This window comes from Haliaeetus albicilla, chromosome 9 (assembly GCF_947461875.1).
Source record: "Haliaeetus albicilla chromosome 9, bHalAlb1.1, whole genome shotgun sequence".
Taxonomy (NCBI): Eukaryota; Metazoa; Chordata; class Aves; order Accipitriformes; family Accipitridae; genus Haliaeetus; species Haliaeetus albicilla.
The window spans coordinates 1,198,281-1,212,041 of NC_091491.1; the positions used below are offsets into that span (position 1 = coordinate 1,198,281).

General features: G+C 36.5%; 1 protein-coding gene across 2 annotated transcripts in view; it reads right to left on the reverse strand.

Annotated features, from left to right (window-relative positions):
- NLK (nemo like kinase) overlaps nt 1-13,761 on the reverse strand; it is a 67,683-nt gene that overhangs the window by 30,660 nt on the left and 23,262 nt on the right. For both annotated transcript variants that reach the window (XM_009923765.2, XM_009923766.2), the window contains exons 2-3: nt 2,312-2,441; nt 638-693 (exon numbers count right to left, since the gene is read on the reverse strand). In XM_009923765.2, coding sequence (XP_009922067.2) covers nt 638-693; nt 2,312-2,441 — 186 coding nt within the window. The remainder of the gene's footprint in view (nt 1-637; nt 694-2,311; nt 2,442-13,761) is intronic.

The following is a 13,761-nucleotide window of genomic DNA, read 5'->3' on the forward strand; positions in this document are numbered from 1 at the left end:
AGGAAAAAAACAAAACAAAACATAACATGACATTCTCATATCAAGTTATGTACTAAAATTCAATTTTATAATACAGTTACCCATAGACAGCATGTACCTTTGCATCAGTTACACATTAAACAGTACATATATATATATCTGTGTTAAATCTGTTTTCTTGATCAAGATAGAGGCTGAACAAGGAAAGCCACAACCCAACTAGTGTGCTGAAACATCTCTGACAAGTCATGGTTTCAAAGCATGTAACAGTAGCACTCTCTGAAAACACCAGAAAGTATTTTAAGATACTAATAACTGAGAGGAAGTTAATTACTGGATATAGTTTTCAAAAAAATATTTTGGGGGAATCACCACTAGTAGCAGCAGTATCTGTTGGTAAATACCACAATGCCCTGCATTTACTGGCTCTTACATACTCAAAGCTTCATGTTCAATCCTGCACCATTTCACCTCCAACATTAACATTAGCTAAGAGTTCTTCATAGTATAGATTCACTTCTTTAAATAAAACTGTTCAGATACAGGCTCAAGGTTTTTGTAGTTCTATTTCATAGAATCCACCAACTACCTGCAGTTTCTAAGCTAATGAAAATTACACCTACCTCAATTAAGATGCTCTATTTTATATTTAGGATACATTTCTTCAAAATAGTCAATGTGTGGAGGCTGGAGTATGTCGAGGGCAGAGAGTACCTAGGAAACACCACACAAGATCAAGACCTATCCCAGTCAAACAAAAACAAATCCCTTTCAAAAAGACAGACTGCACCTTTCTTATAGAGCTTAGCTTTATTCTGTCACATACAGCCAGACCAATAGTCTATCTCACTAGATATGTGAATTTAGTAGACCACCCAGTCAGGTATTCTGTATGTTCAGGGTCTTTTTGTTTGTTTGTTTTTTAATTCAAGAAACTTTTTCCAGCTGTTCAAGTACTAGCTTAAAAGCATAAATTTATCTACCCAATAAAAATTGGTTCATTTCAAAAATATATATAACTATAAAATATTTGAAAGAAGTAATTCTAGCAAAGAAATGCAAAAGCAAAAGAAATTACACTTTGTTCTGCCTTTCATCTTTAACAGTTTTCTGACACACTGCTTCTACATGGGAATTACAAAACCCAAAGTTGTTCGCATTCTGAATCAGAAGCTCAGCTCTCTGTGCAAAGCAAAAAGGTAGAAAAGCAGCAGCACAGAAGTTACATCCTCTCACAGGAAAAAATACTACCTCGGTGTAGTCTTTTAGATCCTGTCCTAGGAATATCTATGACATTTAGGTGAAGTACACAAACTTCAGTGATTATCAAGCTCAACTTCTGACTGCTTACAGAGATGCTTTTATTTCATTTTATAGTCCTCAATAAAATCTTTTCCATAATGAAGACCCTGGTGAGGAGCAGTTTAAGGCACCAGTTCAAAAGAAATCTTGTTGCAGAATCCATCTCCCAAGGATTGGTGATAGTCGTGGTGGGGGAACTCTGCAATTTAGTACAAGCTTGCAAGGCTGTCCACCTCTTTTGCATCCCACTAACAAGAGCACTTATCTAAATCCAGTGCTTCACCCCAAATAAAATCTTTCTTGGAATATGATACCCTCAGATAAAAAAAAGGTAAACTTTAAAACAGAAGGAAAAAGCAATGAAATAAGGTTCTGAAACAGATACACACTTCCTGATCCCATTCCACTAGGAGAAGATAGTATTCCCAATGTGCTCACTACTGGTCATCAATGGGAGAGGTTACCACATCCACAGTTGTGTTTGTGGAGCAGTTTCTGTAAGTACTTTTTGATTCACTTCAGACACAACTGTATGGGTCAATTCAAATAATTTTTTAAAATGTTTTAACTTAACCTAGCTGATTTTTCCTAAAGCAGATTTGGGAGCACTTGTACAACCACCCTGCTAGAAGAACTGAGAGAGCAATGAACTCCAACAAAGGGGAGAGGAAGATGGAGTAAGAAATAGCTTGGAAGCGAAAGCATCTCCAGCTGGCATAGCTTTGTGCAGATTGACATTTATCTAAAGCCTAAAATAAGATTAGGTGGAAGTGTATTGCCTGTCTATTTGCAAACATTTTGGAAAGGAAATTATGAATATACTTAGGTTCTTGATAATTTCATTTTTTACAGTGTTTGCAACAGTAATATCTGAGTTTCCAGGAAATCCGGTAACTGTAAAATTAGAGAGCTTTTAAAGTATTTTAGATATTGTGTAACTTAAAATAAAAAAATTTACTTCTGTTATAGATAGCTCCATTTTACAATTAGGCTTTATCAAAGACTTCAAAATTACTTTGAATTTACTTACATTGTCATGCTTAAAAAAACACAACATCTTCAACTCCCGGAAGACCCTTTTACAAGAGACCAAATTTTGGAAGACGTTGGGCATCTTTTTGAGTGCAACTCTCTTTCCATCTCGTGGATCTGTTACTGACCTACAGAATAAAAGATTTAGAACATCACATACTACTGTTAGACAATTTTCCTAAATCAGAAAAGAATATTTTAGAGTTCTTATCATTCTCAACTTAGACGGTGAGTCAAAACAATATGAAGACACTTCTAGGGAAAAAAGTATTAAGCAAAGGGCATTATGCACTTTACTATAAAGGCTGTATTAAATGTAGTGTGATCATTCTTTGATTAGCGTACATATACATATACCCGGTCAAGCTTGATAGCTGCTAAGTGGCTGGACACATGTACATCAGTGCATATACTGCCTGCCACTGGCATACACTGTAGCTCAAAGTTAGATCAACACCTTTAGCTGAGGAGTGGATGTGACGATAAACATCATCTTCACTTCCCAAAAAAGACCTTATTAAGAGTAAAACATTTTCTCAGTTACACAGATTTGATTTTGTCAGGTCAACTGCTTTCTTCTTCCTCTCCTAAGAGGGCAAAAAATTTAATAATCCCATTCTGACAGAACATTGGCAAGCGTAAGACTATTACTTGATCTATCAATAAATCACTTTACATGTGGAGAAGCAACAGCACACGGTATCTAAGTTTCCACAACTGTAAAACAGGCATGATACCTATCTTTCTCCCATAGAGCTTATGGGATACAAGTATAGTAGTTCAGAAATTATAAGGTGCTTTGCACATGGCAAGTATTTTAATTTAAAGTAATTAGATTCTGAAAATAGAATTTTATAATGAGAACCATAAAACTAGAGCAAGGAGATTATGGTGCCTCAATTCCCAATCATGGTTTTTAAGGTGAGGCTTCTCAAACCTCACTACAAAACAGGGTTTCTAGATCTTCAGTTGTTAGGAAACCTTCATTTTTTTCTGCATATTTTTATTGGGATGACCAAAGTAACTTTCTTCTCAGTACTATGCTGTAACCACATAAGAATCTACATCCAGGTATATATCCTGATGACTACCTTTGTCCTTAAAAAGCTGCTGGCTTTTCTATCTATCATGTGACTCTCCCACAAACAACACAGAAGGCTTTTTCTTTTGTCTCAGGTCCATGCTGTTTTAAGAATCTAAATAAAAAATTAGAATGGGGTAATCAAACATCTGCCTTATCTCTTCAAAATACAAAACAATTCAATCAATACAAAAAGTCAGAAGTAGCCACTGATACTAGTGGTTGGGAGTCAAAGGAGAACTATCCCACCACACTCGGCTAGAACACTAGTTAATAGCCACTGCGTATTTATATTTTAAATAAGGGGCAGAGGGGGAAAAGTTGATACCAGACTATTTCTATGGTGGGAAACACAGAGCTGAAAAGAATGTGAAAAGTTCTTCTAATTCACAATGTTTCCTATTTTCTCCAGGACCTTTGCCTCTTGCCTTTAGCCTAAATTGGAAAGAAAGGGAATGAAACCTGGAAGAGTTACAGAAAATCCACTGTTAATGCAACTCAGTACTCACCACTGGCCAGACTGAAATATCCTCCCTCACACTGTATAGTAACTGCATTCACAGATGATGGTTAACCTCAATGAGTCTATTTGCAAAACAAGGTACTATTCATCATGAGCAGGCAACATTTCAGGCTGGCCTGTAGCTTTAGGATTATAGCAGAGGCAGATTCTGAATGACACGCAGCAGGGCCAGTACCAGGCAGTGGCTCACAATTTCATATAAATTTGATCCCAGCATGAGCTGAGAGCTCCCATTGCTCACAAGGTCAAGCACCACTGATCAGCTAATTAGTGGTATTCTTCTCTCTTTATGAGACAGCATTTCTGGCCCCCGCCAAGTTTTTACCAGCTTTAAAAAAACAGCCACCAAACCTCTAACCTGTAAAAGAAAACTTAAAAGCTGCTGATTCCTGGGAATTAAATAGATATATTCTTGCTACAAAAACAAAGTTGTAAAATTTTGTTCACAAAAATCCTCCCTGATTACACTACATATGCTACTGAATTACTAATTTTTCCCTTTGGAGTTTTGACACTATTGGTGACCACTGCACACACACAACTGCTATCAAGAGGATATCCACAGCTATGGATGAAATTCCATTAGTGGATCGCAATGATGATACACTCAAGTATCATACAGATGCAAGACCTGAGACCTTTGGCAACATGACAGTTCCTCACAAATGACTGTTAATACCTTGGCAGACCACAAGCACCTTCCTCAGCTATGTTACGTTCAACAATACAGTTAAAACAAGAGTTAAGTAGCTATCTTGGCTATGAAAAATATTCAATTTAAAACCTTCAAAAATAATTTTTTATGCTATATTATAGCATATTTAGAGCACAGTCTACAATTCTTTCTGAACAAGGTGCAGAAATTAAATATGTGGGTTTTTTCACTATTTTTCCTTAGAAACATATCTAAAAAACGTAACTACAATGAAAGAATTTTCTTTAGATAGACACAATTGCTATTTTACACTGTAAACAAATTAATTCTCTAAAATTGTTTCAATTTGTTTGAAGACAGAATAAAACAATGCTTAAGATCCAGACAGCTTATTTGAAAGAGTTCACATCTACTTCTAGCATTTCTATTATCTGTAATAAATTAGTGTGGTAGACATATATAACTTTCTCTAAAGAAAGACTAAAAAGTCTTCATTGATCATGTCCAGGGGTTGTGCAACACAAAAAGAGCGTAAAGTATAAAAAAAAATGGCAATTTCTCTGTAGGTTTACTTTGTTGAAGAAATTAGCCGCAGCTTCATAGATTTAACAGCTTTTTTTGTTTGCTTTTTACCTCACATTACAGAAGCTTAATAGAACCTGAAATGGACACACCTAAAACAACCAGAAGTCACAAACAACAACATTTTTGAAGACAGACAATGCAACCTTCCATGACTGATAAAAATCTGTCATGTGAAACTTGGGCATTACCTTGACTATTTACAGCAAGAGGAAGTCAATTTCCATAAAACTAGTTAGAGATGGCTTGTAGTTGTGTTAAACACTCTTCCTCTTGTTCTGGAGACTGTAAGCTTCACAAGCTTTTTGAGCTCCTATTTGTATATTTAGGCTGTATCTATAGCAATCAGCTTCTGAATTTGGGTACTATCACAACAGAAAGACACCATTCCGATTAGTCATAGAAGAATAACCTATTTTGTAAACATTAATAAGGAAATAACTCAACATATCAGAATCAGCTTTGAAATATTAGGTATTTTTGACATATTACATTTCATAAACAGGTCAGATGTGCAATACAATTCACTATCTACATGAAACAGATACAAGAAATTGAAAAAGTGCTTGAACAACATGCAATTAATCAATCGATAAAACCAGCATTATTTAAAAAAAGAGTAAGAATAGTTTGCCTTCAGTTTCGGGCTCAAGTACTAGTAAGAACTAAAAGACCATAACAAAACCTGTTGCACAAAATTCTACACTGCTGGATTGACAAAGCACATATTGAAGTCCTCGCTGCGATTCAGATGTTTCCTTATTATTAATGTCCTGAAGGCTTTTTAGACAAAATGCACCATGGATTTGAGTGCACAGAGATAAAAAGCAGGTCCACTACGACTACGCACACAGCGGATTTTTCACCATGTTCAGGTCTCACTGTTGCAGCAGCACCAAAAAACAAAGGACACTGAATTTAAGGCAGGTGACAGAGTTGTTTCTGAAATTTAACCTGTCAGTAGATAGGATGAAACTGATCTGCTGGAAGAGGAATAAATACCAAAGCAAGTTTCCACTTGCTTGCTGGTTTATTTCTAATTGAGCAAGGGGTAATCATCTGTTTGGTACTTGAGGATTTGGATACTAGTTCTCCTTCCCCACGACAAACATCTCAGAGGTTGCATGTTTTAGTAGCAGCAACACAGCTTTGGGAACCTACACTCAAGACCTTTTGGAGTTATTTTTAATAGCCACCTTTTAACCGTATTTCCACTTAGAAACTTCCTATCTGCCTTTTCCCAGATCTTGTAAGTATAAATATTATTCCAGCAATTGACAAGAAAAATGATATAATGTATATTATTAGCTGGACCAATAATACACATGGTTTCAAAGTTTGCACTGTATCTTGTTAATGTTTCAAGGTAAAACTCAGAAAGCAGCATTTCTGGTTATTATTCATGCAAAGACCAGTCATGCTTGTAGCTGGTAACAATATAACTCTAATGAATGTGAATGGAAGTGCAGTAATTTCACGCCATGTTGAGTTTGTTCTCTCTTAACTCAGGGTAGCAGGTGCTTTGGTTCAGCACAAACAGTACCAGAGAACAGAGATAAGTGCTGAAGCCTGTTACAGAGGAATGCTTTTATTTCTTTGTTGCTGAAAGGCTTGCTGGGCTGAGCTCTCCTGGTTCTGCAGCACAGGGGTTATCCCATCTGTATTAGCTAATGAATCTCAGGCTGCACAGATAACGAACTGCTCTGAAGGCAGCTTCCCCGATCTCCAGTGAAAATGACCCTGTTCAAAACGCCTCTGTCTTAATGACCAGTTACTTGTCAAACTACACTTGTCATAAATTATTTAAATATTATGTGTATTGTGCTTTTAAACAAACAAACATCTGATTTTTACCATACAAAATCTATTTACATAGTCCTATCTCATAAAATGAAATTTAAAGTAAAAACTGGTAACATTTTCATTGTATTAGTCTAAAAATCAAACTATTAAAAACTATAACCTACACTCACGTATACTCTTCAGATAGTGCCATACCTCCACACAAAATTACCAGAAGACCTCAAAAAGTGTCCTTTTACCTCAAAAAGTGTCCTTTTAATTGAATTATAGATTAAAATAGTCACTCCCAATTCTAATAAAATATTAAAATAGAATAACAGAATTCAGTGTCAGTATAGTAACCCGAAACATTTTCAGGCAAAGTCTGAAATTCAATACATTATATTAAAAGAATAGAAGTACTCCTCTCACACTGTCTGAAATTATGAAACGTTAAAATACAGAATACCATTAAATATAGTTACTTGCATTCACTGATTTTCAGTTACGCTGCCACTGCAATTGTGCCTGTGACAATTTTTAAAGTAAGCCATAACAACTGTTTAAAGTAAGCAGCCTGACCTCATCACCTAAATCAAATGGCATCTACATATTGAAACAACAGCCAAATGCACACATTCTACTTCTTCCAGTTGCCTGAGCTGTGTTACCAGCAGCAATGGAGGTGATATGGGTCAAGACTCTCAAAGTAACATATTCAAAGTTAAAAATCTGAATCCAAGACACAAATTCAGAGAAAGTCATCTCTGGAGTTCCAACAGACAAATGAAAACCAGAAAGTTTTAAGTGGAGGAAATTGTAAAAAGATACATTTTTGATAGATTTGAAACACTCACTTTCTTCAGCTGTACTGCTACAAAATTATGCTAGTTGCATGCAACCACAAGAATCCAAAAGTCAGCTTTTACAAAAACTAGTTCAGATTGAAAATAAGTTTTAGGACGTGAATGTTGACCACCTACAGTTGAGCAAGTTTGTATCTGCTCTGCAGAAATTCATGAGGCAGTTTACAGTTGCCTAAATTAAAGTTCTCATAAATCAATGTTAATTACACATGAACAGTAATACACACTGCAAAACTTTTTTTTCCCCTATTGGTATTAAGCCTGTACTTTGTCTAACCTCCTTAACAATTCCTTTATGGGAGGAAAAAAAAAAAAAAAGGAAAACATTTTAAAATAAACATTATCTTAGAAAGATTACATGGATATGAAAGTAGTTGCTGAATGCCTAAAAATCCTTTCAACCACTATGCCAAAAATATGAAATGGATATCCATCTTTTTCTCTCTGACTGAAGGTATATACTTAAAACTTCCGAGTACTGATTCCCAAGCCTTTTTTGTTGCTGAGCCTCACTTGAGAAAACTGACAGCGCTTTGTACCTCAAAGTACCACAGCTCTTTAGTTTAGTATCCACAAAGACAGTTATCTAGGAATACTAAATTCTGTTAAGTCAGAACATAATCAGGCAACTGATACCAGCAAACATCAGTGTCCTATTAATTCTTACACTTCTCCCATGGATGTAGCTGTCACGCAGCCAAAAGATTTGATAAAATGGTCGGTCTTTAATCAAGTAATACAAAACTCTTGTGGTAGCTATCAATATAAACCAATTTATTGATGCTTGTTTTTACTAGTTGCGGGACCCATTTAAAAAACAAAAAGAGCTAAGCATATTGCAGAACTGTTAACCTCATCACAGCTGTGTAAGCAAGGCCTGGTATGTCTGCTCTCTTTTTTTCAAATGCTTCCACATAACAAAAACCGGTTTAGGTGAATAGTCTTTTCCTGGTGCTCCTGTTGCAGTCTCTGATAAAGGAATGAGTTAAATAGGGTTGCGGTGGCATATGCATTTAAGGCCAGTTTCTTTTTTCTTTTAAATAACCCACTTCTGCAAACAGGTAATGATCACCTGCAATATCCAACTTGAAAGCAATTCCTCTACTCTTTTCCCCATAGCTGCCACAACTTCACACTGCTCCTCACCCCCTTGCCTTAGCTTGTGAGCTTTATACCACTCGCTAGCAATTTCACTTCAAGGGGCAGCACAAAACTAACAATCAAAGTTATGAAGATCAGAAATGTCAGGACTGCGTTCCAAAGAAGAACAGAAAAAGGAAAGAAAGAAAGAGTGAAAGAAAGAAAAAATGCCTGTCTGACAAACTGGCATTTACAGCATCCAATAAAGATGCTGAAAATGTTGCTTTGTGTTTGTGTGCAGTACCTACTTTGGTACTAGTAAAATAATTATTTATAGCAATATGCTATCAGGTCACATATCCCCAAGAGAAACTAGAAAAGCACGAAAATCTCCTAGGAGCTAATTGAGAGAACAACTAGAAAGGCAGCTTTACTTACTGCTGTTCTCAGAAGAACACATTTCAATTCCCTCCTCTGCTTTGTTAGGATATTACACCCTAGGTGAATCTAGCAGTAAAGTGAACAGCAGGCAGGGAATCTATCCATCACTCAGCACAGAGTCAATGGGGCGCTCTTTCAAGCTACTACTGAAGTCTGCAAAGGTTTCACTTATTAAGCATCAACTGTAGCTGGGGATAAAGCGATAAGAGACCAAGATCTAAACCAAAAATAACTTAGCAAAAAATTATATATACGTATGGGTCAAAAAATAAGTTAATAAATATAATTTGGAGGGGGAGAATATAATAGAATGGCTAGTTTGGCTTTAATCATGCCTCTAAGAATTATATGATTCCAGATGTTTCTGTGAGAACACCCAATCATTTAGGATTCTTTATTATACTCTACAAACCACAGCAAAAAGCTACTTTTAACACTATTAAACCAAGTCAAACGTTTTGCTTTCACAGCAGTTACAAGTCTTTCAGTACAATTAACTTGTGCTCACACCAGTAGTTTGGTTACTGTTAAGAGGAGCGGGCTGCCTGGCTATGTGTTCATTAATACAACCAGGGTCACAACCTCCTCCTTTTGCTTGTGGCTGTTAACAGCATCCAGTCGTCTCCCCTTGTCACTCACACTTTACGTACACAATAATGGTAGAATATTAAGTTGTAAAAATTATCAAACAATACATTTTGTAAAATTAAAAAAGTTTACTGGAAGATACTCCCCCTGTTACCTTACCAGGTTTTTAGTACTTAAGAGGAATGTAAAAAAGCAAAGAAAACATTTATACTAATTTCCACTTACACTAACTGGCTTCATGAGTCAGCCACTTAAAAAATGGTGACCAACTGCAACAACTATTTGTTGTAGCAGTATCACCTACAGATGGAGGAAACACCAAGACTACTATAGCCAAAACGTTACAGAAGGTTATTTCTCTCCTCTTGATTTCTGAATTTATTTGATAACATGCTGTTATTTTGAACAGTTTTGTTTCCTCTCTAATGTCAGTTTGGTCAGTTCTCCCTTTTTACAAACATGACAAAAATGATCCCTCTAGTTAAAAAGAAGGAAAAGAAATACAAACGTGAAAGTAGAGATTAAGATACAAGTAAGCAAGACAATTTGGCCTATTTCAGACTTTGGCTCTTGTTAAAAAAATAAAATAAAATAAAATACACATATATTTGAATGCTTAACATGAGACTGAAATGTTCCTCTTGAAATATTGACCATTTTTTTCAGACATCAAAATTTTGCAAAATCCTTCATCAAATCCTCAATCAAGTTCAAAGCTAAACTTTCTATACCTAACCAGAATGTATTACACCTGTTCTAGACTAAAGGCTGCAAGGCACTTACAGTCCATCTTATTTAATTCTTCCATATCTAGTCCTGTATTCCCTAATAAATCTAAACCTACCTATTGTACAAGAGCAACTACATTTTTTTTTCATTTTATCTTTTCTTTAAAAGATAGTCAAATCTACCAGAACATGTATACCTTTCTATACAGCAGTAATTCAGTGCTGTGTCACCAATGACCAAGCTGACTTTACAGGTAACATTTTTCACTAGAAAACCAGTACACTTTTTTACCAGAACAAACCAGTGTAAAGAAGCAGACATGCTTTCGGGCACACGAGCCCTTGCTCTGGCTATGTCTCTAAACCATCACTGATATAACTGTACTATCCCAAGTAAAAGATTTTTATCCTTTCAACAGGCAAGTTAGAGAAGGGCATACTTGTCCACGTGATTTACTGACGGTGTGGATTCACCCTATGTTATCTTGTATAACCGCAAGCTGCTGTGGGAAGAGGGGGTCCTGTTCCCACCCGTTGCTGGTTCTTGCCCTCCTGCTGGCACTGGAGACGGTCAACAGCTGCCCACAAGGTAAGTCAGTTCAGCACAGCAATCTGGTGCAGACAGATCCGGCATTAAACAGGCAGCAAGAGGAATGAAGTCATCCCAAAGCCACACGATCCCTAGATGTGACAGAGGGGAAGCTGTGAGAGCGCATGCCTGGGGCAAAGTGCAAGGCGGTGCGGGTTTTTGGTAGCAGATCGCAATTACACCAGATTAGGTACAGCAGGAAACTAGGGCCTTGGTCATGCTGGGAGCTTATGGACCAGAGCCAGAAATGGGGATTGCACATCCTGAATTGCAGCTGAGTGCCCTATGTAGAAGGGCCATTCCTCTATCCATCAGAAAACTTTGGTTTTGCTGATTATACATAATATAATATAAATATATATGTCTTATTATATTTAAGAACTACATAAAAAGCTTAAAAAAGTCTGACATAAAACATACCAAGAAAAAAGGTACTTCACAAAAACTGTAGCTTCTATTTACATTGCAGGCTAACACTCCAGAAATAATAAAATTTTAAAGAGTAATAGAACTACAGAAAGGATTAATGATATAATCCAGACCTCTAGTTAAAATGCTTTCAAAGACAATTCTTATCTCAAAGAATCCTTGCAGGCATTTAGCCTTTTCAATTACGCATTATAAGTCTTTAGCAACTCTCTACCATGTTGATGGCAAATTTTCAAGGTGGAGGCTATGCCAACAGTAACTTGTTCTCTCTGAATCCAGGTCAACGCATACACATTGTTCTATAGTTTCAACTGGTAGAAAAACAAGTTTGTGACTACTCCATGGCAATTATTACACAGAAACAAGATAATGAAAGAATGTTCTCAGGGGCAGTGTGGGAAACTGCTGATTGAGTTTGTTCTAAGAGGGAAGTGAACCTTCCCTTATGTTTATAGAGAATACCTATAAATTTACATCAGGACTTATCAGAAGGGGGGGACTTAATAGGATTACTTTCCAAGTTTTTCTTATTAGTCAGCAAACTTTTTTCCTCAGTTGCTTGACTCTTAATTATGCAGACTTTTACCAGAAAGCCTTACTCTAAGATATATAACAAACCTGGTCCCACTAGCATTTCAGCTGCTCACCCAAGCATATTTGATATACCACTTTTAAACAAATAATGCAGCTCGTATTCAAGGGCATGTGATACCCAATATACCACTTTTTCAGTGCACAGTATTGCAATAAATCCATAATGCCACAAACAGTTTAAAATAAAACTACTGAGGTTTATAGGTAAAAGAGTACTGCTTTTGCCTGGCAAATGCTTAGAGGCATTTTATACTCTTATTATAACAATCAGTCACATCTTGGCATACCTCAAAATATATTTGAGCATGGAATAAAATAAAAAATCCTTTAGAAAAGTTCACAAACCCAAAAGATTCCCGAGACTGAAGTGAAAGGGCAGGGAGAGGGTGTGCAGTTATCAAATCACTTATCTGGGAAACGTTTGATTGGGTACATAAGGTTTACACACAGGAATAGGCCATCAGATCCAGTATATCTGTTCTCTGTAGAATTATTGACAGGCAATGAGCCCTACCAAAACACAACAAAAACCGATCAACAACGTTTAATGGACTATTCGGTAGTAGAGGGGATAGATGAGGAAGGCATGCACATAATGTGTGAAATCATTAAGGAAATAAAACAATATATGTATGCACATATAATAGTAGATTTCTTATTGAAGAATAAAAAGGAAATTTATACACATATACTGAGTTTTTAAGCAAAGTAGCTGCTTTAACAGTTCTACTATTACAAACACTCAAATATAAGTGAGACAGGACAAAGGTAATGTTCTAGATTCTCCAGTGACCTTGCCTAATAAACAGAAGTGTTTTCTCCAGTCACAGACTGAAGAGTTCGTCTTCCAAAATGGTTCCTGACTGCCAGTGGTGGTGTTCACCAATGCATATAAAATACATTTTAAAAGCTTTGTGACAATTCTTAATGGAAGTTAAATTATTCAAATGCTAAATCATTTTGTCTAACTTCAGTAGCCTAAAAGTCAATTTTCCAATCTAAGGCTCTAAGTGTGGCATGCTTAACCTGGTTGATGGTTGTTGCTGGGCTCCCAGATCTGGCTCACCAGGTGGCCGTGCAAACAGCTGTGCTGGCACAATGAAGCAGAAAGCAGGAAAATAAGTAGCTGAGACAAAGGGGAAGACAGACAGACTGCTTTTTCAGTAACAATGACAGCTTTAGCATGTGTCAAATATGATCTAAGTCAGTCACACTGACTCTCTCTAGTCAATAAGGAGAGGGATAGGTGGGATTAATCTCTTTTAGAAGCCTCTTGGATAACACATGAACTGTTTCTCTAGAAATGCCTCACCCTTCCAGTTAACTGCAGAGAACCAGCTTAAAATGAAGCCTCGCTTGTAGATGACCAAAGCTTGCTGATTTGAGGACCCTGATTTTTTCATTTTACATGAGCCTTTTTTCCCCCTGTCTGCCAAGTCTGAACTGAGAGTCAGTGCTATATGTTACAAACCACATTAAATCCTGTCCTATTAGTGGAGTGACTTGGGCT